The following is a 25,839-nucleotide window of genomic DNA, read 5'->3' on the forward strand; positions in this document are numbered from 1 at the left end:
GACACGCATGGTAGGAGAAACACTAGACGTCAGCAGAAGACATGGCAACAAGAGTTCGCTGTTTCAAGATAAGGAGTGGAAGCTTTATTCTAAAATACGAGCGGTGCACCCATGAGCTGTGTGCAGCTGGAGCACCTGAAAGGGGCAGAAACAACATTTTGAAGACTTGATTGACAATGTCCTCATTTGATAAAAACTCTAAACCCAACAAGCTCTCCCAGCCACCAGCACAAAAACAGCACCACCAGGGACCATCATGAGCTGTTCGGGATCAAGGTCAAGGGAGAGGCTTGCAGGGGCCTGAGGAGAAAGCAGCACCCAGAAGGGCAGCGTCCCTCTCCACAGGGGCAGAGAGCGCGGGACTCGGGGACGCTCACAACCGCCCCCAAATATCCTCAAGGTCTAGAGGTGGAGTAGAGACAGTGTGAGGTACACAGAAGGGCTCAACAGGGGCAGAACCACCCAAGGGGTCAGAGAGGCAGAAGGAACACTAACTGCCCGTCTAAACAAGGTGTGTGTGTGGCAGGGGAGAGGCCAGGACATTTCTAGATGTACGAAGGGCTTGAGAAAGTCCGTGGGAATTGGAAGACAAGGGAATGTTTCCTCAGACATTACGAAGCCCTCCGAGAGATGGACATGGACTACAGAAAGGCTCGGGGCTACACGGGGTGTGAACACTGATAACAAAGCTCAGTAATCAGGACTGAGTGAAACTGATGCAGAGTCAAACATCCAGACACGGACTCCTAGTGCAAAGGCCACTGGAGAAAGAAAGAGTAACCTCACACAGGGGGCCCACCCACGCCATAAGCAAAACGCACCAAGTCAAAGTGGGTCACAGTCCACTATGACACAGGGATGCCACCCTGAAGCACGACGCTCTCAGTGACTGGGTCCTATCCGCAGGCCTCTGAGGAATGCCATTACTCAAATGGACACACCACCTACTGTGCACGCCAAAGGTGAAGACACTGATGATTTTTACTAATGTCTACAGTCTAAAAATCAATTAAACATGCAATTAAATGCATGGATAATTATTGGCAATTGAACTGGCAAAGTTAAAAACAGGCAAACCATAGGTAGCGAGACACTAGGCCTTACTGAGAGAAATGACACTGGAGATGACATGATAGAATTTTATGCATGCTAGATTACATGTAGATCACCTAGCTAGAGGACCAATACATCATGTGATAGGAGACCAACAACTTCTTCATGGTGAGTACGTTCTTTCAACCACAGAAATGGTGACTACTCATGTGGCCCTTGTCTGACAGAAGACACAGAAATCACCTGGCTGCCTTGGGAGAAAGAGATGAGAAGCAGCTCCATCATCCCTCCGAATAAGGCCAGGCCTGGCCACTGAAAGGACCACCAATTGCACAAATGCACGTTCAAGCTTTTGACAAAGTCAAAACAAGTCAGCAAGAACCAAAGAATACCTGGAGTATATCTCACATGCATTGAGAGCCTCTTAAGCACAGACTCCTCACATTGACCAAGAATGCACAAAGACCGGACTGAGTTGTGAGCTGTTATCACACGCAGCACCATGAAGAAACATGCGGCCATTGGAAAGACAAGGAAAGAAAGCGTCAAGATGAAGTTCACAGGAGACTCTGACATTTGTTCTTGAAGGTCTAGCAGCTAAAGCGAATGCAAGAGATGAAGGAAACCGCTCAACAGAAGATTCTAGAGGGCAGCTCAGAAGACTAGGTCATGTAATGTGCCGAGACCTATAGTCGGAAAACCAAATGGGAAGAAGAGCCTCTACAATCCTCAAGCTGAAAGAACTGAAGGAAAAACTCGGGCCTCATGCTAGATTCTCGAAGGATTCTACGGACAAAATAGTGAACGAGGTAGGAAGCATCGAAGGAATTCATGGAGTCACTGCCAAAAAAGAAATGATCCAGCATTTCAGGAGGTACGTGATAAAAACACCTCAGACAGTGTGGAAGAGGTTCCTGATGTCCTGAAGGCACTAGTAACAAGCACAGCTCCGGGAAGGCGGGAAAACAATGGAAAAGCTCCAAAACCTTTTGTGGTGCTGGAAGCCGTCTGTCTATGCCAAGAAACTCAGAGTCAGGGACCTGGCCATCCCACTGAAGAGATCCTTATCTGTGCTCATTCAAAACAAAGGCGATGTAATCGGTGCAACAGGCACGGAACACTATCACTCATAGCAACTCGTCGAATTAGGATGAAACCATTTCAAACACAGCTGTGGCAGTACTAGAGGGAACTGCAGAAATTCAAGCCAGATTCAGAAGAGGACATTGCAAAGGGTTATCATTACTGATGCCAAGTGGATCTTGTCTGCAGAGAACACTGACAGATGTCTGTGTTACTGACGATACACAGATGTTCGGCTATAGGGATCATCAACAGCCATGGACAACCCCGGGTGAATCAGCGTTTCAGCACACATCACTGTACTCATGCAGCACTGGCCCACAGAGGCAGTCATTCCAACAGAACACGGGGTGTGGAGTGGTTTAAAATCAGGAAAAGTGTGCACCAGGGTTGGATCCTTTTACTTTGCGTCTTTAACTTGAGTGCTGGGCAAAACATTCCGAGGAGCTGGACTGTAACGGTGTTGCTATCAGGACTGGAAGAAGGCTCACTAACAAACTGTGATACACAGAGAACACAACCTTGCTTGCTAAAAGTGAAGAGACCTCACAGGATTTACAGATGAAAATCAAAGACTAAAACCTTCAGTCTAGTATGGATTCTACCTCAACATAAAGCAATAAAATAAAATCCTTATAATCGGACCAATATGCAGTGCGATAATAATTAGAGAAAATATATAAATTGTCAAGGATTTCATTTCACTCAAGCTCACCATCAATGTCCCAAAAAGCAACGCTCAAAGAGCAGGGCACACCGGGCCTCTTTTAAAGGGTTAAAAGCAGAGCGTTGAACTGAACTAAACCAACTCATGCCATGCACAGGGAAGCTGGGGCATGAATAAGAACGGGTGTGCTTGAACTATGGCACTGGCAAAGACCAGTAACCATGCTCACACCGATGAAGAACAAACACATCGTCTTACAAGTACAGCCAAACTACTGCTTCGATGGCAGAATGGTGAGACTTTGGACATGCTATCAGCAGTCCCTGGAGGACACCCTGCTTGAAAGAGGGTCAGTGAGAAAGAGAAAGACGGACTGACACTGAAGCTGCAACAGTGGGCTTAAACCTAGCACTGCTTCTTAACTCGGCGAATTACCAGGCGGTGATTTTCCTCTGCACTTGGCATTGCTGTGGGGTGGAATGGACCAACGGAACCTAACATCACCACCTCCATTCAGAGCAACTTTATCTGTAAGTTTAAAACTGATCAACAGATACAGGCTACTTCAGCTGTGATCCATCGACAACCAAACCAAGCCCCAGCGCCAAGGGGAGCCCACACAAGCACGGAGAGAGGACTCTCAGAGGGAACTGTGCTGACGAGCGCGGCCAGAGCACAGAGGAGAAGACAATGCCTGATGTGGTTTCATCAATGTGAACCCAGAGGCGCAAGCAGACCCACAGTGAAGGCAGCAGGCTTCCAGACACGATGTTAACACCCAGGCTCACTACCCAGACTGTGGCAACGGGTCTGCGCACGTCTGATGGGTGCAGGATGCCACCTGAATCCAAACAGCGTTGAAGTAAAATAAGGTAACACGTACAGTACGGTCCCCAACCCCAGTCAGAGCCACCGGCTCTTCTCTCCTCCAAGCTCCGCTCTCACGTCATGGAAGGACTTCTGACCTGGCAACAAGTGCAGGCAGCTGCAGGTGAACCTGCCCAGCACACAGAGGTACCCTGGGACACAGGCCTGCAAGCATCCCTTCATGAGGAGACTTCCAGGATGTGCAGGCAGAGAGGTCAGCAAGGCAAGCTCGGGCTCATGACGGACTTCTTCCCAGTGCAGACCAGTGACCATGGTTCCCTCATCCTCCCTTTAAATCTCACCCAGGATCTCAAAAACTGTCCCACCATCCCAATACAGGATGAAGCTCTGTGAGGGGACAGGGGAGCAGTCTAGGTAGCTTTGGATGGCCAGCCTGGGAGGCACTGGGACAGGTCAGCCAGGCCCAGTGTTTGAGAGGCAGAGCCTGCTGGGAAGGGGGGTGGTGTCACCCTCCATTCAGTGGTGCTTCAGTGTTGAGCGAGTGCTGTGGTGGGAGTAGGAAGACCATCATGACCTTTCTCTGTCTCGTTTTGTCCCTCGGGTCCCAGGGATTTGCAGAAATGCCATCTTCTCTCCTGGGGAGGCATCTGCGCACATCCCAGCCGCTCAGTACTCGATGCCTTGTCAACTCCTCGGGCCGTTCCTGGGCTTGGGGGTGACTGCTCAGTTATGAGCCAGACTCCTCCAATACTTTCCTGGCCAGGGGGTTGCCATGGTTGCTTATGACCCCTGCCCCACATCCCGAGTCACCTGAGGACCGCCCCCAAACCCTTCTGTGGGGAAAGCAGCAGGGTGCGATGCTGTGGCCTCACCCTGGAAAGAGTCGAGGAGTCCTGCCCTATAGGAGGCAGTTGGGGGAGCCCTTCTCTGTGGCCCCACATCTGACCCTCGAGGCACAGACATCCGTCTGTGGTGTCATAGGTTCAGGGCAGAAGACCACTTCACACACACACAGCTGTGTGCAATCCTGCGTCTCTCGGTCTCCCCAGGGAGCGGCTGTGGGGAGAAGAGTCGGGGCCTCCGCCCACTGCAGCCCGTTCTTAACTCCCTTCTAGCAACCATGGACACAAAGCTGCCAGGAAGGCTGAGGGAAGCAGGCAGCCCTAGGTCTTGTTGGAGCCTGGTTGGCGCCACCAGGCCGTCGGCCTCCGGAGGCCCCAGTGGACTCACATTATCTCGGATGTTGATGTCGGAGCCCTTGGAGAGCAGCAGCTTCACCAGGTCGACGTGTTTGTACTCGGTGGCCCAGATCATTGGCGTCCAGCCTCCATCGTCCTAATGGCATGAGGAGGACACAGATCAGGGCTACAGGAGCTGGAGCCACTGCGTCACGCAGAGCACCCTGCTGTGAGCTCCCCCTGCAGCTCCCGGCCCACTGGCCCTACCCAGGCCGAAAGCCAACCGTCCTGGTATCAAGCTCTTCAGTGGGCCAGGAGCAGAGGGTTGGAAGCCGAAGGCAGGGAGCCAGGGACAAGGAGGCCGGAGGAGGGAGTAGGGGCAGCAGGCTGGGAACGGAGCTTCACTCGTAGTACAACGAAGCCTCTAGAGCAGTGGGGACAGGCACAGTCTAGGATAGCTCTCCAGGGGGGCATCACCTCACCTGACAGTTGACATCCATCTGTCCATTGGACAGCAGGTACTGGACCACGTCATAATGACCTTTCTTGGCAGCCAGGTGCAAACACGTGGAGCCCTCAGCATCCTGCAACACAGATGAGCCTGAGTCCCAGAAGCAGGAGCTCCATGTGGCCCTGGTGGCCTCACTCGCTGGACCTTGCACCAGTGCCCTGAGTCCAGAATGCACCCCTGCTTGTCTACTACCTGGCTCCTGATCCCCCTTGGCATGCCCCAGCAACACCCAGAGACCTTTCACCCTAAGGTGCTTGTGATTCATTGGCAGCTGCCCTTGAGCCACACCAGTTTGAGGGCAGAGGACACGTTCTGGGAGATCATACCTGCAGTGCAGACACACAGCACTGCCTTGCTGCATGCCAGCTCACTCTGCCTCAAGGACAGTGGCCACATGTGAGACCATCTCCAGAGAGCACTGCCAATGTCTGGGGCCCCAGGGCAAAGATCCAGCCTCACATGCACCTGCCCAATGACGGGGAGGTAAGGTCACCATAGACGCACACCTGGGCCTTTTCTGTACCATTCCTGACTCTTGCCCTTCTCCCCCTCACCTGCACAACAGAGGTCCCCGCTTTGATGCACATCCTGACACCCATCACCACCTCCATGACTTACTGACACATCTACCCTGCTCAAGACAGGTCCACATCCCCAATCCCAAAACGGTGGCCATCCCGCGGTGATGGGGTTAAAGGCTGTGCTGTTTGCAAGCATTCTCCGCTATGTGAGAGGTGCACATGGGTGGATGTCAGACACTGGCAAACTGCCCAACATCTAAGGACAGAATGGTGGACCCACAAGACGTCCCTGGTGGACGCACAGGTGGGCCTGAGCAAGGGTGGTCCCAGCCAAGGTGGAGAGAGGGGCTTGCAGGGAGGCTCTGCCCAAGGAAGCAGCACCCTACACGTCAGAGATGACGGCAGGCACGTCGATCTTCTTGGAACGTATCCTGCTTGGGGGTTGCTGAACTTCTAGGGTCTGTGGACTGGCATCTTTCATAGAATTTAGAGATGTTACAATCAGGAGTTCTTCGGGCTTTCTTTCTTACCGAACTTTTTGTGGGACTCGACTGACATGTTGGGCCCGCCGGACAGTGTTTTTCTGACGCAACCATTTCTGCTGCGGGGTCTTCCCTTCCAGCCGACATTCTTCCAGCACATCTCATCTGCCAACTTGCTCAGTCACACTGGGGATGGACCAGGCAGGGCATTCCCCAGTTCTAGAAGCCCTATGTGGTTCCTTTCAAGCAGGCCACCTCTCTGAAGACACTCAGCTCTGCTGTGTGCTCCCAGTCAATGGCAGTGGGAGCTAGTCGGTACGAGCCCTTCTCTTAGAGAACGTTGTCTACCCACTCAAAGGGCTCAGGAGCCCGGCTGAAGGCCAAAAGCCAGAGTACAGACCACTGGGTTTATTTCTGACTTTCAACTCTATCCCAGGATTACATCACACAGTTGTGACTTGTCTGAAAATCGGGAAACAGCAGTGAGCCCACACCTACTTTTTATTGTCCAAAATTGTTTTAGCTCTTCATTCAAACTCTCTTGTAACTCCATAGAAATGAGAGGAATGAATGACCTTTCCATTTCTTTCTTTTGGGAGTGGGGGAGATCTCCCAGTGGTTGCTGGGTCAGGGTGGTAGTGTCTCAGATGTGCTGCCCCAGTCTGTTGCTGGGACGGAAATGGAAGTAAGCTGGAGTAGTCTAAGTAACACCCTCGCGGTCGTGGAAGAGTTGATTGGATCTGGAGTCTCTGAGGCTTTTAGAGGTTGGGGAGCCACCGGAGTGCTGGCCGTTCCATCCATGCACTAAAGGTTACTACTAGGTTTGTATCCACTCTGCAGATCACTTACATCCTTGCGTCCTGACGAGATGAAGCCTTGCAATTCATGAGCGTGTCTTTCCTTTGGTCAGGCCTTCATTCCTGTCGTCAGGGGTGCTGCACGCTGGCACGACCGCCCCAGGTACTTTACTCTTTTAGATAATGTTACAAAGGGGAGGGTTTCCTTCTTTAGCTGGTTCACTGCTGGTGTGGTGTGGTCTTGTATCCACCTTGGCCGACTCTGGTCACCAGCTCTCACGGCTTCCTTCTGCGGACTTTTGGGGGCTATTAGGTCTATCCTTCCTCTGTGTTTTCCTGCCCTGCCGAGTAGAAGTGGTGAAAGTGGACAACCTGTGCTGCTCTTGCTCTGAGGGGATGCTTCTCACCTTTCACAACGGAGTGTGACTTTCCAGGAAGGACTGTTACGATGTTGGGCACTGTCCCTCCGTTCCTGGTTTGCAAAGTTATATTGATCATCAAAGGTTGTGTGCCTATGTGGGATGACCCCATCGTTTTGGCCTTCTTCCTACCAGCATGGTCCAGTACTGTGACTGGCTTTCTTCCCTGGTACCACTGGTGGAAGACCCACCAGACGTTAGTGTGCACCTGCTATCTGGTAACAAATATCTAAAGTAACCCTGACGACACAGTGAGTTAGGTGCTGAGCTGCGGACTACAGGCCTGGCAGTTCAAGTCTGAAAGATGCTGCTGTCTGTCCCCAAAGAGACCTGCAGCTTTAGGAATCCCAAAGAAGTTTCATCCTGTCTCTAGCAACTGGAAGGCAATAGGGTTATTCTACTGTAAGGAGGCACGCAAAATTAATCCTGTACAAACACAAGCTGCGATCATTCCTACCATTACAATAAAAACAAACAGACTACAGATACTACTCACATGAATCATATCTAATACAGAATTATAATCAATCGTACAGGTTATCTACATCTGATTAGTATTTATTTTTAAAGTAATGAACCAAAATGAAAAAGAAAGAAAACATTTTAATACCCTGAATAATTCAGAAAGCCTTTATGAATTGAAATATTCTTTTAAGGCTATTTATAAAGGATAGGATATATATAGAGGTGATTAAAAGTTTAATGTTCAGGAAAAAAATTTATATTAATAAATTACTTATTTCACCTGACAAAATAAAAGAAAAACCTAGTTAAACTGATCATGATGCTACATCATATACAAAGCCAAACTTAAAAAAAAACTTAAAGTGAGGAAGATTTTGGAAGTGAGATGAAAGTATTGGGTGAAGAGATAGCATTGCACCGAAAAGGACCAACACCTGTCTGTGCGACCTACACGTCCCTCTGTTCCATGAAAGGCCCCCATAGGGGGGGAAAGACAGGCCATCTGTTCCCACACAGAGCGACAGCTGCAGAGAGTCTAGAGCGTTGCTTCGAGTGGAAATGAACTTGACGGCCATGGGCTTCAACAGGATAGTCCCAGGCTGAAAATTAAGTCCATCTCTGTGACTTCAAGAATTGGAAGAAATGTCGGGACAGGTGCTGGTGGTTCTTACTCCCCCACCCACCCACCTTCAGAGCAGGAAGGGGCTCGCTGTAATTTTCAATGATTTTAAATCTGCACATGCAGCAGAGAAGGTGATTGTGATGAAGAATTGTTTATCAGCAGGAGTCAGTTGGGTCACTGTGAGGGCAGATTGACAGCACGGTACAGGAGGACCCAAAGAGGGCAGGCGACCCTACTCCTGAAGGGGCAGGCTCCTGAAGGGGCAGGCTGTGCGGGGCTCCTTTTGGGAACCTCCCAGACTGTAACCATTCTGGGTGGCTCCGCCGCTTGGTGGGGACAGAAGGAGGTTCAAGTTCTGCACTAAGGGCAGCAGGCGCTACCTGCATGCAGGACTTCTGTAACGTGAGGCCTGCCTGCATCCCCTGGGAACAGTGCTTGTGGTGTGCAGGGCAAAAGAATGGTTATTTCTCGCTGGGTTCTTATAAAAGCAAAGGAAAAACAGGAGTACACCAGTAGACCCAGGAAAACCACAGATATTCAGTGATTACACATATAAGAAAATTTCACGCAAACTTAAGAAAATAAAGAGAATGTTTTAGTTACATTTGATTTGACCCGCATCTAGCAGTTGTTTCAGTTTTAAAAGGGAAGGGGAAGTGCACCTGGACTAAGCCTCCGGGATGTGACGCCTCGCTATCATGCAGAGTGCACTGAAAAGTAGGTTAGGGCAGAATTATCTGATCTACCTTTCAACTCATCTTAAATTTGTTCTACTTTTTAATATCTTCTGCTTTCTTTTCCATTGAGGTTTTTATTTTGTTTGTAATTTGTTGTTGCTCTATTTTTTTCTTAAGCCTTTCTGTACATGATATTCAGGATAGGAAAACCTACACAGATAATAAGTGGATTAGTGGGTTCTTGGGGGTGTGGCAGGGGAGGAAGTTGGGAGGAAATGGGGAGCTGATAGCAATTAGTACAAGAATAAAATGTTCTAAAATTGATTATAATAGTAATTATACAACCCTTCTTGATATGATTGAACTATTGAATTGCATGATACGTGGATTCTGTGCCAATAAAATTGTTTTAAAACAGTAAACTTTAAAACTCCTTTCAAAAAGAAAAAAACACAAAAACTCTTTGTGCGGCAAATTAGCATACAAAAAGTCCATTGGCAGTCAGCACTGGTGGGAGGTGCTGGTGGCTGCCTTGGGGTGCAGTGTGAGGTCTCCCACAGGTCCACAAGGTGCTCTGGGCAAGTCTGCTCAGACCACACAGAAATGCTCCATCTGCACCTCCAAGATGGTCACAGAGAGGGACTGGGAGTTGATACTGGGGTATGGGGGCCAAGTAGCCGGGGTGGGGGGTGACAATGGGGGGTGGGGGCAGGGGAGTTGACATAGGGATGGGGTGCAGGTAGCCTGGTGGAGCTGGGGTGGGGGGTCGGGACAGGACAGGACAGAACACAGGAGGCCAACAGGCAAGAGCGGTCTCTCCCACTGCTCAGTGGGGACTCTGCATGAACTCTGGCTAGCTTCTGAAATTGGACAAAAGGCTTCACTGAAGGAGAGGTGAGGCCGGTGCAACCCCAGGCCTGGTCTGGATGCTCGGCCCCAGCCTTGCCTGCGGACACACCCTGCTCACAGCCGCACCCACGGCGACTGGGCTGAGCAGGTTCTGGCCCCAAGTGGCCATGGGATGCGTGTCTGTCTATTCATCCTGCACAGAAACCCTAAGGGCCTGTTCTTGGGGAGCCCCCCTGCCACCTTTGTGCTGAGCGCCTGCACACACTGCAGCTGCCATGGGCCGGCTGCTCCGTGAAAGCTGAGTCCTGCTCCCCACCCACCCCCAACCCCCACTAAGGACACCTGACCGAGCGCATGCCCCAAGGTCACTACAGGGCCTGCTGCAGTGCAGACGCACCTTGGGGTCCATGAGCGCCCCTGCCTTGATGAGGTACTTGACTGCGTCCAGGTGGTTGTTCTCCGCAGCCTCCATCAGCGGGGTCCGCTGGTCCTCAGAGCAGGTGTCGATGTTGGCGCCCGCCTGCGACAGGGAACAGCGGTGTCTTTCCTGCTGGGTCTCTCATCTCCCCTCATCTAGGAACCCAGCTGCCCAACTGAGAGCATCTTCAATATCAGAGTGGGCCCCCAAAGCAGAAAGCTGGCACCGGTCCCCACAATCTGCCACACACCAACCTCAGCACCTCCGCCCCCTCCACACCCTGCTGTTCCCCTACGTCGGCCCCTATGCCTTCCGTCTCCACTATACCTCACATACACCTTCCACTCCCACTGAGCCTCACTCCCACATGCCTGTCTCCCCGACTTCCCCCCGCCCTCTGCCTCTGCTGCCCCACAGCCTCCATGTGCCAGGCCCACGCTCCCACTTCCCACATCATCATAATTCTCAGAACAGCTTCTTGGGGGTCAGAGTGCATTGAAACAGAGCCACCTGAGTCCTCTGTTGGAGCACTGTGCCCCTCCTGTAATGCCCACCATAGGACAGCCTTGTTCCTCAGCAGCCCCTGGGTGGGGGACCCATGGCTTCATGGCCATATGCTTGGGTCTTCTCCCCTCCTGGAGCCACCCATGTTCTTGGCCACATACCCTCCACCGCCACCAGAACATGCCCCACCACGCGGCCCTTAGGGCACCAGGTCTACCAGGTCACCTGGATCAGCATGTGACAGACGTCCACATGGCCGGCCTCAGCAGCAGCATGCAATGGACACCGCTTGCCCTGGTGCTCCATCTTGAAGTTGGGGTCAATGCCGTCCACTGCAGACACACAGTTCGGGATCACATCACTGGTCACTTCTGACACAACCAGGGCACTGTGCCCTGGCTAGGGTGGAGAGTGGGGGTGGTAGAAGCCCCTTGCCATGTTTGGGTGGGGTGAAAGGGACCCCGTGCTGTGTGTGGGTTAGAAGGGTTAATGAGGACCCACTGTCATGTCAGGGTGGGGGAATAACACTATCACCTAGGCCATGTAGAGCATTTACGGGAACCCTGTGCCATGCAGGATGTGCAGGGGACTCCCATGTCATATGAAGTATACAGGGGACCCTTGTGGCACATGAAGCGTGTAAGAGACTCCCATGGTGTGTAAGGTGTTTACAAGACACCCACACATACATGCCATGTGGGGCATGAAGCAGAGACCTCCATGTTATGTGAGGTATTTAGGGGAACCCATACCATGAGGGGAGTGTAAGTGAACCCTGTGCCGTGTGAGGCGCGTTGGGGAGCCTCGTACATATAGGTTGTTTAGGGGACCCCCATGCCCCACCAGGTGCCTGCTGTACTCACCCAGCATGAGGAGCACCTTCTGCAGCTCACCCTGCCTGGCAGAGAAGTACAGCTGCTTTGGGTGAAAGCGTAGCTTCTTGGGCCTGCGGGGAAGCATGGGGCCTGGTCACCATCCCATACCACCCCTCAGACGTCACAGGGCATGTGGACCGTGGGCCCCTTCCGCCGAGGCTGTGGGCCTGTGACAGTATAGGGACTGGACCCCAGGATCCCCAGGGAGGCAGCCAACCTCCTGGGTGAGCCAAAGCCAGAAGAGGGTCTGCAAAGGGCCCAGGGGCACACCCCTTCCCAATGCCCAGAAGGGCTTCCTTTCTGCTCCTGGCAGAATGAGGACAGCCACCTGCAACCTCCTCCGCAAAGCGAAGGGCACCCACACTCTGGCCTGTGGCTTCAGAAGCCCCTTCAACAACTGGTCCCGGCAACAAGTGTCCTCTCATAGAGGGGTGGGGTGGGGTGGGGTGGGGGTGGGGGGCAGGCTTACTTCTCAGAGTCCAGCGCCACCAGGGCGCTCTCCAGTGTCTCCTTGCCAGGCCCCTGGGGAAGGCCGGGAGCAGGCTTCACAGGTCCCGCGGGTCCGGTCAGCTCAAAGGCCTCGGGAGGCTGGGGGGTCGAGCTCTGCAGCTTGTCTCCCTCGTTGAGCTGGGACCCAGCACCACTGCAAGGAGGGAGCAAGAGATGGAAGCGCTGGCTGAGGGGCTAGGAGTGTCCCCCATGCATGTGCGTGTACACACACACACAGCTCAGCTGAGCCTCTGACAGGAACCACCTGTCCCGGCCCAGTGCTCCATGTGGAGACACCAGCCGAGCAACTCACCCTTCCTACTCCTGGAGTGTTTACAGAGCAGGCTCCTGGGCAGCGGTGCCTCAGGCACAATTGCACGTCCCAGCAGCTGACAGGGAACAAGACCCTGACCTGTGAGTATGGTATGCTCATCCACTGACCCTCTTCAGGCTAAACGTCTCCCAGCTATTTCTCCTCGACGTTCTGTTTCCTGGATGACTGCCTCTCTGACGCTAGGTCTTCAGCTACTCGATGCAGGAAGCCAGGGCAGTGGTGGAAACTAACGCGGCCCCTGCAATGACCACCAGCCAGTGAGGGCTGAGCAGGTGACCCAAGAGGCAGCGCTGAAGAGCCTGAGGCTGCCTGGATGGGAGACATGCCATGGCCAAGTGAACCCAAGCACAGTACAAACGAAAGGGTCATCCCTGTCTTTGAAATGTCGGTGGTCAGAGGCCCCGAAAGTCCTGCACATGACATGGTGGAAACCAGCAGTATTCAGGCTGACCTCTTTCAGTTCTGCGATGGCACCACTGTGCTCACTGTCCATGCCCAGGCAGCATCCTGCCCACAGAGACCAGCAGCCCCTGTCCACAGCTCCCACAGCCCCAGTGTAATGCCCTCCCCTTCACTGTAGCCCCCCCCCCCATATGCCCCAGCTCCCTCCTCGTGCTCCCTCATAGCCCTCTACAGTGCCCAAGTCCCTCTGCAGCACCCCTGCAGCTCCCTACAGAAATCAAACTCCTGCTAACGGGTCAATTCCAACTCATTGACCCCATAAGCCAGGAGAATGGTCCCCACCTGTGGGAGCAGCCAGCCTCATCTTTCTGCCGTGCACCCACAGTGGCGTGCAGCCTGCCACCCACCTGCCGGTGGTGGTGTCCGCCCTGCCCTCGGTGGTAGTAGCCTTCTCGGTCCCGGGCCCCAGAGTCACGGTGGAGGTCGTGTCAGCCTTAGCAATGGTCACCTCCCTGGCCTTGGCGACTTCCTCACCACAGTGGGGGCAGTAGCTGGAGTTGTTGACGCGAGAGGCGCAGTCCTTGTGGAAGCGATGGGAGACACCGCTCTCGGGCTGGCACTCCATGAAGCTGCCCTAGGGGGTGGGGTGGGAGGAGAGCTTGTCAGAGGTGCTGCTTCAGTTGCCTGGCACCCCATAGAGTATGCCCTGGGGAGAGCCCTGGCTATGAATAGGCAGCTGACTGGTTTGGGAGGTCATCGTCCCTGTTCCCACAGGCCCATGCCCAGGCTGCACTGAGGCTAAAGACACGGCCTAGCCAGTATCTCACACTGCTACCTGCACACCCTCCTGTGAGACCTGCCAAGGCCAGTCATCCTAGAGCGTGCCTCTGCCAGGAACACATGGGCCCCTGGGGCGCAAGCCTGTCACCAGTAGCCACCACTGTCCCCACCTGCCCTCTGACCCACAGCACCATCTCTTGTGGAGGCAAGATCAAGAGCTGGACAGCACCCCACTGGGACCCACAGACGAGGTGAGTTCCCCACATGCCTAATTTAGCCAGAGGACACGAGAGACAGTGGGCAGGGCCAGTGCAGGAGGCGGGACTTCTGCGCCATTTCCAGGGGCCTTGAGACCCAGCGCCTACAGGGACCCTCTTTAAAATGCCAGTGTGAACTCAAACACCTGTTCCATGTGCCCATCATCACTGAATTTTCCAGAGGAAATTCCTGCTCCTCCAAGGATTCTGTGCGTTCAACCACTGCTTACCAGGGTGGGCGGACCACCCACTCCACAGACCCCACCTCACCTACTCTCTGCACCCCTCAGACATGCCTGCCCCCTGCTGACCCCGCCCCCAGCAGACAACAGACGGCAGACCCCACCCCCACAGGTCCTGCCCCTCAGGAGACAACCTCTGGGGAGGGGGCTGTAATCTCGCCCCCGCTGGCCCCACCCTCATGGGCTGTGTACCCTTCATGTCACTGTGACCCACACACACAGGAGCACAGGCAGCGGGCAGCCACTCCTGCTCTGGGCAGAGGTGCAGGGCAGATGATCCCAGCCCAGGGCCTCACCCGACTTCCACGTCACGGGCACTCCAGGGTAGAAGCCCTGGTCCACACACAGTAAATCAAGGGCACATACCACACACAGGTTTTCCCAGAGGGCACACAGGAGGGGCCAGGCTCGCCCATTGGCCTCCACCCCACCCTCAAGCTACAGAACCCTGTAAGTGTGCCCTCCTCGCTGGAGGAGGTGGCAGCGGGAGGGGGGAGGGGGGGCTTATTCTCCCATCAGGGGACACAGAAGAAGGAGGCTCAGGGCTTTAATAAAGCAAAGACACGTTGGGGGGGGGGGCAGGCGGGGGACAGGGAAGTGCGTGCTCTAGAGAGCATGAAACAACTTGCACAGCAGGCGACACTGAGCTGGCCGCCCCAGGACAAACACAGGCGGGGCTACCAGGCCAGCATCCCACACAGCAGCAACAGCTGGGAAGGGCAGGGGAGGACACACAGCAACGCTCAGACTGCCTTAGGGGGGCAAATACAAGCCTCCTCACTACAAAATCAGCTGGTGGTCACCATCTCCAACATTAACCTTACCACCCGGCCTTCGGTCCACCACAACCCCAGTGCCCTGATGAAAACTGGGCACTTCTCCCAGACTTGGCTTACATCTACATGAGTACACAGATATGCTCCTGCTGAACTGGGACCATGCCACACATGGAAACCACCAAAATGTCTGGGCAAAATGTCAGTGAAGCTATGTTGAGAAGTGGCTAGCCAGGTCAGTGGGGCGGCTGCAGAAGGGGCCTGAGGGGGCTGTAGAGAGGGGCTGAGAGGGTAGCTGGCCAGGTCAGTGAGGCAGTAGAGGGGTTAGCGGGGCTGCAGAGGGGACCAGCCCAGAAAGGTGAGTAGTAGCTGAGGCAAAGCTTAGATAAAGGAAGGGAGGGTGAGGCTGGAACCCTGCTGGTCGCAGGGCTGGGGGAGTGCGGCAAGAAGTCCTGGCAGGAAGCAGGGACCAGGGTCTTTGGCAGAGCTGACAGGCCGACAGGAGGCCCGTGTAGTGCCCAGCTTCTTGAGCATGGGGTCTGCAGTGGCGGCAGGCGTCGGCAAAATGGCAGTGAACCTCCACCCCCTGCCCTGAGACTACCCGGTGGGCCCTATGTGCCTGTCCCCAAGAACACCCAGGGGGCCAAGAACCCATTCCCCATGTGTACATGTCATTGCAAACACCCAGGGCGTGCCCACATGCCCGTCCCCACAGCCCCATGTGCATGTTCCATGAGCACCCACATGCACACGTCCCTGTGAGTACCTGGTGAAAGCCCATGGGCACAGGTCTATGAACACCCAGTGGGCCCCACCAGCCTGTCTCCGCATATACACAGTGGCCCCCACGTGTGTGTCCCTGTGAACATTTGGCTCCCACATGCACATGTCCTCGTGTACACCCAGTGGGTTCCCATGGGTGAGTCCCTGAGAACACCCAACACCCACATGCTCACCAAGTGGCCCCCATGAGAGCCGGCGAGAAGCAGCCATGCGGGCTGAGGCCGCAGACAGCAGGAGCAGAAAGGAGATTAGAGTTGAGGGGTTGGGAGGGTGGCTCCCCCTCAGGAAAGGGCAGGGCCACCTCAGACCTGTGTACAGACCCAGCTCTGGGGGCAAGCAAGGGGCCTGGGCCCAGGCTCAGGTCAAATGGTCCAGGGGGCTCTGGAGGCTGCAGTGTGCCAGCGGAGAAAGGAGGGGAGGGAGGCTGCAGCAGCAGTTGAATGTGTGTGTGTCCGCATGCGCGTGGGAGTGCGGGCTTACCGCGGTGCAGAAGTAGCCGCAGCCCGGGCAGCACTGGTGCTTCACCATGCGAGCCCTGTGGTCCTCACACAGCACCAGGAGCGGCACTCTGTTAGACGGGCGCATCAGCTCCAACTTGGCCACGCTGTTGGCGCACCGGCCAAGCTGCAGGCAGGCAGGCAGGCAGACAGACACAGACAGAGAAAGGCTTCAGTGATGAAGCTGACCTGTGAGTGTCACACCCAGCTCACACGAACTTGTCAGACCTGAGGAGGGCTGGACAAGCCAGTGCTCTGTGCTCGCTGACAACACAATGTCACACAGGTGGTCACCATTTGTCCAGTGTGGTAGGATCAACGGTGCCTTTAGGTCCACTGCCCACTTAGGCAGTGTGAGGTCCGGGGCTGGACACGCAGGACAGACCAGAATGAGTGGACAGAATGTCACAGGGTTCCAGGGAGTATGGTGGCCATGGTGGCTGGAGCCACCATACACGGAGATGACTGCTGGGACTAGAGGCCTGGCAGCCAACCACCCACGGGTGACTTCCATGGAGGCACAGGACAGTGGATCAGGCATCCTGGCCGGCAAGGCAGTATGTTGGCAGTTGGCCCATGGGTGCTGAGGACAAGGACCACTGCCAACTTTGCCCAAATGCACCCTTGGAAATGTAAGTGTGCTTAGATGCATTGGGAGATGCCTTCCCCCAGAGCCTGGCCCAGTGACACCCATCACCAACATGGATAACACCCACGAGAGCCCACGCTCACACAAGAATGGCTCAGCCATGTCTGAGGGGCGGCTACTGGCCAAAAGGGAGACAACTGGACATCAACTGACTCAACTACCACGGGAGGGTGCTGCGGCCTGCGCAGTCTCCCGAGTCCCACACAAATATATGTGCGCTGAGGCTCACTGGTGGCCACCAGGCGGACGGTCATCCACACAGGAGACACCTATGATGGGAAGCATGAACGGTGCATGTGGGTGAAGTGCACAGTGCGACTGAGGTCGGTGATGTCACCAAGACATGCAAAGACACCCGGGACGGCCGGTGACTTCACAGTTCTGCACCAAGAGCAACCACCATGGGGGTGTGGTGAGGGAACCAGGGCAGGAAACCGTAATGGCCAAGGAAGAGTGGTGGGGACGGGACTCAGCAGAGGCACTGCTGCCCCAAGAAGGCTGGGATGAAGTGGCAGCTGAGGGCTTCCAGGTGCTGGCCCACCAGCCCCTGCTGACTGTCCATCAGCACCTCAGGGAGAGGAAGGGAGCCAGCCAAACAAACCTACTGCCTCCTCATTGGCTCTGGCTTATAGCGAGCCTGCAGGACAGTGCAGGAGAAGCACGCTAGGTGACGAGACTAGATCTTTGCATAGACAAGACGGCCTGGTTGCTTTCCCGGGGGGCAGCTAGTGGCTTCACACAGCTGCCCCGCCGGTTAGCAGCAGACAGAAGTGGCCATGTGGGTCCAGAGTCAGAAGATGTTTTATCCCGCACATGCCCTCCACCATCCCGGGCTGGCTTGGCGGCTGCAGCTCTGAGCTCCCGCCTCTTGGAATGAAACTCCAAGAACGCTGAGCCTCTTAGAGAAGGGAGTCTCCAAGCTGCACGTTCACACGGTGGAGAGTGGGGCGCTCACCCACAGGCCACGTAGCAGCGTCAGGTGAAGGAGGAACTGTCAGTGCTGCGAGGTGCTGGCTGTCCAGTCAGCTGCCCCAGCGACCCACATGCAGCAGCACAGCACACACAGACTGGCCCGGTGCTGTCCTCACCATCGTTGAGGTGTGACCCACTGTGGTAGCCACTAGGCCCATCCCCCTGGGTCCAAGGTCTTCCTCATTTCTCGGACCTTCCACATTACTCGGCATAACATTCTGTGAACTCAAAATGAAACTTCCAAGAAGGCTGGTCAGCAGTCAGAGCAGACGGCTGACTGCCCTCTCCTCCGTCTGCATGAAGTCCGTTTAAAATGGAAGACAGCGTGTGGAGGATGCACACGCACAGCCCAGACCCAGGCACACAGTCAACCCAACAGCTCATCGGGCGCAAGCCCAGCGCTCACACAGCCCGCCGACTTCAGGCCTAGCAAAGGCCAGGCAAGGGGCACGCTGGGCACACACCCCTCAAGGCCTCATGGCGATAAGCCCTAGAAAATCCATCCAGGTGGTCCCAGGGAGGGCGGAAGGAGCTCCCCCAGCCACCACTGAGAGGCACTCCAATGGCATCCTAAGGTGCTCTGACACAGACCTCCCAAGTCTGCGTAAGGGCCCCCGAACATCCCTGGATGCATGGCCACGAACTCAAAAAGCCAAAGGAGTCAACCAGAATCTCAGAGCGTGGGTGAGGGGCTTGCCCTGTGAGAGGGCAACTGACTGGGGGCAGTGCCAGGAAAGGTGCACAGTGACTCACGCCAACCCCACCAGGAGGCTTTATGACCCGGAGGAGCACCCCCAGCTGCCCTGTCTTCACAGGCACCCTCCCCACTGACCTGCCTGCTGTGTCCCGCAGGTTTTCAGTCATGGGGCACCCTGGTTTGGGGGAGAGGCCATGGTCTGAGGCCTGGCAGGAAGTGCAAGATGATTCTAGGCACTGCCTGCCCGCTCACCTCGTGGTCCACACTCTCAGTGGCCATGCACTGGTTGTTGGCCAGGGTGGTGATCTCCCGACTCTTCGGAGTCTCCATCCGGCAGCTGCACAGAGGCACTTCCTGGAGGCCGTCTGCATCCGCCACCCCGGGACCGTTGGCCAGCACTGCAACACACATGGACAGATCAGACCCACCATCCTGACCCTCAGGTCCAATGGGCCCAGAGACAGAGGGCCCCCCCACCCCGCCCGCCCCCCACCCCACACACACAGCCAAGAGGAGAGCAGGAGAGAGGGAGCAGACGTCACCAGTGGCTCCAAAATTTCTGGTCTCTCATCGGACGTAAGTTCATCCTTATCCCTTCACGTAGTCTTAGAAGCACAATGACAAAAAGATATTCCTTCACAACAGCCTGTTTATAATACTTTCCACACCAGACTAAGCTGAAGGAAGGGCGGCACACAAACGCAGGGCAGTTAGGGCTAAAGATACAAACTCATGACAGCGACCCTGGAAACAGCCACGACCAGAGCCACGATGGGAGAGGCCTTCAGCACCCCATTTCAGTCTCAGCGCCCTCCTGGCCTCAAGCACAACTCAACACATTTACACTCAGAGAGGAAGAACAGCACATTGGAAGCACACAAGACTGTTTATCTCACTGTGAGCTGGAGTGTGTGGTAACTCACTGACCCTCCTCAGCAAGTGCCTCCTCTCTCCCCTCAGAGGGGAATGCCAAGTCGCCCTGTCCATGGAGCTAGCCCTTGAGGTCTGGGTAGAGCCCTTCCTTCCCAACTTCCTCTCAGTCAGCTGCAAGGCTGGACAGATGAGCAGCCACCACTGAGAAATGCATGTGAGGACCGGTCTATAAAAAGCCACAGTGCCAGTGTCTTCGGGAAGCCTCTACCCACCAGTCCTTTCTTCTGCTACTTCTCTAATGTGCGGTCTCACTTGTGCTACTTTTCAAGAATCAGACTATAAACGTTAAAGGTGAAAGGGCTCTTGAATGCCATCCCATTGCATCTCTGCCCAAGGCCAGGAAGCTATCAGCGTGTAGAGGGCCCACTGACTGACAGACACCCTGCTGCCTCTGATCACAACAGCTCAGGCATGGACATGAGATAGAGCAAAGTCGCGGTCCCTGCTTACAGCCACCCCCAAACTGAAAAGCAAACTGAGGAAAACCAACAGCGGGTGTCAGCTGTCGGCTAGAAAGCAAGCAGAGTGCAGACACCCAGGACTTCCCCCAAGGAGGGGAGGCCGCCCCACTGGCTACAAGCCCAAAGGCACTTGTAAGATTTACATTTCATTAAAGATGCGCTTCTCCCAAATAGGTGCATCAATCCCTTTTAGTTTTCAAAACCCCGAGAAGGCTAGCCTTCTGTCCTTTAAAGAAGGGCAAACATTAAATCTCTACATCGGTGCACAAGTCATACTTGTGAAGTCAATGGTAGACTGCAAAAGAATTACAGGACTTCACATTTTTCCTAAACACACCTCAAGACCTCTCCCCAAAATTATCTGTTATAAATCCATCGAGTACCTTAAAAAGAGAAGTGTGAGTGATCTTTAACAACAACACACAGATCTTGGACACACGAGGAGGTCAGCCTCTGACTCAAATAGCACCACCCCAGGTCTCACTGTGCCAGGTCTGCTCTGAGGAACATCGTCCAGCACCACCCCTCCCCTTCTGCCAATTAAAATCAGAAGCAGAGAGTCCCTTACCCCTGTGGACACCGGGAGCACAGTCAAGCAGAGGGCCGCCTCCCACGGGGCTCCCATGGCTGTGACTCTGGAGGGGCGGCCAGGTGGGGCACAGAAAGCTCTGAGCTCACCGGCGGTGTGTGTTGCCTCATTCCTCACCAGTGTGAGGGACTTGCCTAATTTCTCTCTCTTCACTTGACAGCTGTGAGTAACACGGCAAAAATATTGTGTGTGGAGCCCATTTAATCAAAGGGTGCATCCTCCGAGCTCTGAGGAGCAGGCACACTAACAAAGGACCAAGATGGTGCCCGCCACAATTTCAGAACGCGCTCACCTTCTGAAGCAGGCGAGGACAGAATGCCCGTGACGTGCAGGTCCAGAGAATCCAGGGGAACTTCCATGTACCCCATGTTGTCCCCGGGGGCAGCCTGCTCAGTGCTTCCCGATGATGACTTATATGCCTCAGGACCTGCATTGGAAAGGCACATGAGAAAGCCACTGCACCCAGGAACCAGAGACACCATGGCTGAGCCCAGCGCAGGAAAGCAGGTGCATCTAGGCCATCTGCTTTCGCCGCCCATTTTCTCCTGGTGTGTCATTTTTGATTCTCCATCCATTCCTGTCTGAGTCCGGGTGTGTGGAGAGGGGCTGGGCGCAGAGCTGCACCCACCCCTCTAGCAGCACCAGCTGGACGAGTTGATGAGATGATCCAGGAAATGGATGAATGCATGGAGCACACATGTAGAACAGAAACCTGCTTACGGGTTTGAAAGGCCACTTAAAAAGATGAAGTGAGTAGGAGGGGCCCACTTCTCACCATGCGTCTGACACCAGTGCTCACTCGAGGGGGCTGGACGCCCAGGGCCTGAGAAAACCTGCCCAGGCTCAAGACATCCTAGAGCTCAGAAGCAGGAGCTGTGGCTCACACGTGCATGACCGACTGCCTCTGCTGGTCAGGGGAGGGTGCAAGGGGCAGCAGGCCAGTCTGTCCCACTTCTGCCAAGGGCAGAACAGAGCTTCAGAAGCTGAGACCTGTACCTGGTGCTGACCACTCTGAGGGCATCTCGCTGAGGAAGCTGGTGAGAGGTGTGTGTTCACACAGGAAAGCAGCTACCAGCAGCTGCGGGCAGATACCCAGATCTCTCTTCTAAGCACAGACACCAGAAGACAGAGGGCACCTGTAGCCTATCCCTCAGAGCCAGACAGTCCACTCCATGCGAGGAACCATCGCAACAACGGGACGAACACGAGCCTCTTTGAAGCAATTTTAAGTGGCTGGGACGCAGAAAGAAAACCCACACACTATGTGAATAAACACTGAGATGTGAGCTACACACATTACCGTCGACGAGTACGGCCACAGGGTCTCTGTCTCAACAAGTGCTTTACAAGTAGGCACTCAGGCCTGAACAGATGACCCAGCCAACCACACCCCAGGGCTGATCACAGGACCATGTCCACTAGCCTTCCTGTAGTTGCTATAGTCTGTGTCCCTTTTAACATTACTTTTAGCTCATGAAATCTAGCTAAGTAGCTAACATAAGGTTTCCAAAGCTCCACGGGTGTCCATCAAATGACTGCCAACAAGTCACTTAGTGGAAAACAGAGCCAAATCTGCAAATGGTGCTAGAACTGCACTCCCACATGCAGGCTAACGAACAGACCCCTACCTCACACCGCACGAAATGAGTCAGCAGGTAAGGGCTACTATAAAAGTCCCAAAGAAAACATGGCATAAAAATCTTTGTGATCATGAAGTCATGAAAGAAGAAATTGGACTAAAAATCTTAACACAGCTTTGCTCTTATAAAATACTGTTCAAAAAAACGAAAAGGCAGTCCGGATAGGTGCAAATGTATGCAAAATAAAATCAGAATTACTGCCTTGAGTCAGTGTTGACTCCTGGGGACCATACAGAACAGAGCAGAACCGCCCTGCACTCTTGTGGCTCACAGCTCACAGCCCAAGTAATCACTAAACCACCAAGGTTATCTGCAAAATCTGTCTGAAAAAAACCTGAATATATACACAGGACTGTTCTAATTCAACAAGGAAGCAAACCACCTGATTTTAAAATGGTAACAGATATGAAGAGACACTTAACAAAAGAAGACACACATCACCACAAAACCATAAAGGCAAAGGAAGACAGTAGGAGCCGTACAAGAATTAAAGACAGCAATGGGCAGAAACTATTATGCACATAACCCTGCAATAACATTAGTCTGTGAGTAATCCATAAGCAGGACCATAGATAGGACATGTAAGCTGAACAGACGTGGGAAGGCAAAATAGAACTTCAACTCAAAAGTATATATGGGTTTGCCAAGATATTTCTACATGTGTTTTTTAAAACAATAATCAATATCATGACTATACCCAATATAGTAGAGCACACAGGGGGTGGAGGTAAGGTTATGAAAACTTCCTTGAAAATGGGAGGAAAAGTGGTTACTAAGCAGTGATCTTCTGAGAGATGAGCACAGAAAACCGAAGGTATAAATCTGACTTGAGCAATTAAAACTTTGTCAGTAGCTTCCCCTCTGGCAGGCTGGACCTGATCTATTGTTCTGTGTGGTTTGGCTCGTCCTTATTAGGGTGTATCTCAGAGGTGTCATGTCACTGGAGATCACGCTCTTGAAGTTGTGTTATACTTTTTCCAGTTTTTGATATATGAAACCCAGGATTTATGAACCTACAGAGACAGCAAGTAAAATAAGGCTTTTTCTTTGGGGGACGGGGAGGGCACGGTAGAGAGGGGGGTGAAAAGGAGACAATACCAAGGAGTACACGTAGAAAAAAAATGTTTGAAATCTGACTGTGGTAGCAATTATACAATTCTGCTTGACGTGATTAACCATGGAATGATATTTTATACACACACACACATAAAGTTATGACAACTTCCTGCTCATAAACACCTTGAAGGAATAAGCCACTGGGTTGTTGGTGGGCTCAGGGCTATAGACTTGGGGATATCATGGTCACAGGCATAACATGGTCAACGAAGACAATGTTCTACATCCTGCTTTAGTTAAGTAGCACCTAGAGTCTTAAAGACTCGTGAAGTGAACCGATAACTGGTCTCCCACTGTCTAGAGTAAGGAGGAGTAAAGAAAACCCATGTCCAAAGGACTAATGGATCATATGAACTCTAGCCTCCGAGATCAGAAGAACTAGATGGTGTCCTACTGTCAGTGCCAACCGCTCTGAAAGGAATTACAGATAGGCCTGATATGGTGGGGGTGGGGGACACACAAAATAATTCTAATAGGAAAAAAGAAAGAAGCCAAATTATTGGCCTACGAGACTGGTGGAACCCCTGAGACCACGGCCCTTCCACGTGCTTCAAGCCTGAAACAGAATTCACCCAGGGGCTCCATTTCAGCCCAAACAACAGGACCGTACAGACCACTGTCTGTCGGGTTGTTGAACTGTGGTGCTCGTGTGCCACTGTGATGCTGGAGGTTGTCACTGGCATGGTAAATAGCAGCTGAGTCACTCAGGTGAACAGGCTTCAGCAGAGCTTCCAGGCTAAAAAGAATACGAAGAAGGAATCTGAGGACCTGTGAACAGGGCTGGGGAGAGCTGCCTCCTTAAAGCAGAGTCCGCTAACATGATGTGGACGGGGAACAGCTCCCACGGTCTTCACCTGCTGATGGGGCAGGGCTCAAAATGAGAAGAAAGAGACAGCAATAATCAGAACAGAGAATGTGTTCGAAGTCCAAATCCAGGAAAAGTGGAAGTTGTCAAAACTGACATGGATATCCTAGGCATTAGTAGTTGAAGTGCACTGGTGTTGTTTGTGTCTATTGAGTCAGGCAATTATATGGCTCACTATGCCGGGAAAGAAATTCAGGAGACAGGACATCAAATCCATTGTCTAAAGGAACATGTCAGGACCGATCTTAGAGTCCAATGATGTCTGGGATAGAATCTTATCTATACATCTACAAAAAGTGTAGTTTGTACAATCACTATTCAAATTTGTGCACCAACTCCTAAAGCTAATGCAAAAGAAATCTTAGAATTCTACTATCTTCTCCAGTCTAAAATTGATCAAACATGCAATCAAGAAGCACTGACAATCACTGGCAACTGGAATGCAAAAGTTGTTAACAAAGAGGAAGGGGTAGTATTTGGAAAATATGGTCTTGGTGAGATATATTGCATGATAGAATTTTATAAGGTCAAGAACTTCTTCATTGCAAATACCTTTTTTAAGCAACATAAACGGCCATTGTACACATGGACCTCAACTGATAGACCACATAAGAATCACATTAACTACATCTGTGGGAAGAGACAATAGAGAAGTTCACTAACAACAGCCAAAATGAGGCCAAGGACTCAGACAAGACCATCAATTACTCAGGGTAAAGGTGAAGTAAGAGACACAATGCAACTTCAGTCTTTCCCATCTGGATTCCAAGAGCAGATCTGACACACTGAATGCTGAGAGAAGACTTGACAAGCTGCATCAAGAACACTGCACGGGAGGAGGGTCATTAGAATGACAAGAAAGGGAGGGAAGGAGGGAGGGAGGGAGGGTCGGTCAATGTGGGTATCAGAAGACACTCTGAAGCTTGCTCTTGAACTTCCATTAGCGAAAGCAAATGAAAGAAATGGAACAAAAGAGCCCAAGAGGAATTTTGAAAGGGCCACTCACGAAGACAAAGTATTACAATGAGATAGACAAAGTGCTGGAGGTACAAAGTGAAAAGGAATGAACATGCTAAGGATATCTGCGATAGTTTATTGTGCCAGTCTGGCCGATAAACACAAGTAGGATTAACTGAAGGGCAGAGGGATAAATGGCTCGGTGAGCCTCACCTTGGTTGTTCTGTGCCTCAGTTTAAAGGGGTACACTACCTGTGGGATGCCTAGCCTGTGGACTCTGTCGCTGTAAGGTGAGGTCCCTTCAAGCCCACACGACTGGAATGTTCATCTCTGGAGCTGGGGACTGACAGTTGATGACAGTTGGGGACCTGCCTTGCTGTTTGCTGCCTGGGTATATATAGCCCAGCTCTCTCTACAGAAGGGGACTGGCACCTGGCAGCTCTCAAAACTT

The 25,839-nt window shown here is 53.1% G+C and overlaps 1 protein-coding gene across 8 annotated transcripts in view; it reads right to left on the reverse strand.

The window, feature by feature from the left end:
• Positions 1 to 25,839, reverse strand: part of EHMT1 (euchromatic histone lysine methyltransferase 1) — a 110,610-nt gene that overhangs the window by 10,313 nt on the left and 74,458 nt on the right. For 6 of the 8 annotated variants that reach the window (XM_075559721.1, XM_075559720.1, XM_075559724.1 and 3 more), the window contains 10 exons: positions 21,103 to 21,237; positions 19,080 to 19,225; positions 16,493 to 16,636; positions 13,582 to 13,808; positions 12,419 to 12,592; positions 11,938 to 12,020; positions 11,300 to 11,406; positions 10,550 to 10,672; positions 5,292 to 5,393; positions 4,862 to 4,966 (listed from right to left, as the gene is read on the reverse strand). In XM_075559721.1, the coding sequence (XP_075415836.1) occupies positions 4,862 to 4,966; positions 5,292 to 5,393; positions 10,550 to 10,672; positions 11,300 to 11,406; positions 11,938 to 12,020; positions 12,419 to 12,592; positions 13,582 to 13,808; positions 16,493 to 16,636; positions 19,080 to 19,225; positions 21,103 to 21,237 (1,346 nt within the window). The remainder of the gene's footprint in view (positions 1 to 4,861; positions 4,967 to 5,291; positions 5,394 to 10,549; positions 10,673 to 11,299; positions 11,407 to 11,937; positions 12,021 to 12,418; positions 12,593 to 13,581; positions 13,809 to 16,492; positions 16,637 to 19,079; positions 19,226 to 21,102; positions 21,238 to 25,839) is intronic. The other 2 variants (XM_075559726.1, XM_075559725.1) reach the window with 1 other exon arrangement.

Source organism: Tenrec ecaudatus, chromosome 10 (genome assembly GCF_050624435.1).
Source record: "Tenrec ecaudatus isolate mTenEca1 chromosome 10, mTenEca1.hap1, whole genome shotgun sequence".
Lineage (NCBI taxonomy): Eukaryota > Metazoa > Chordata > Mammalia > Afrosoricida > Tenrecidae > Tenrec > Tenrec ecaudatus.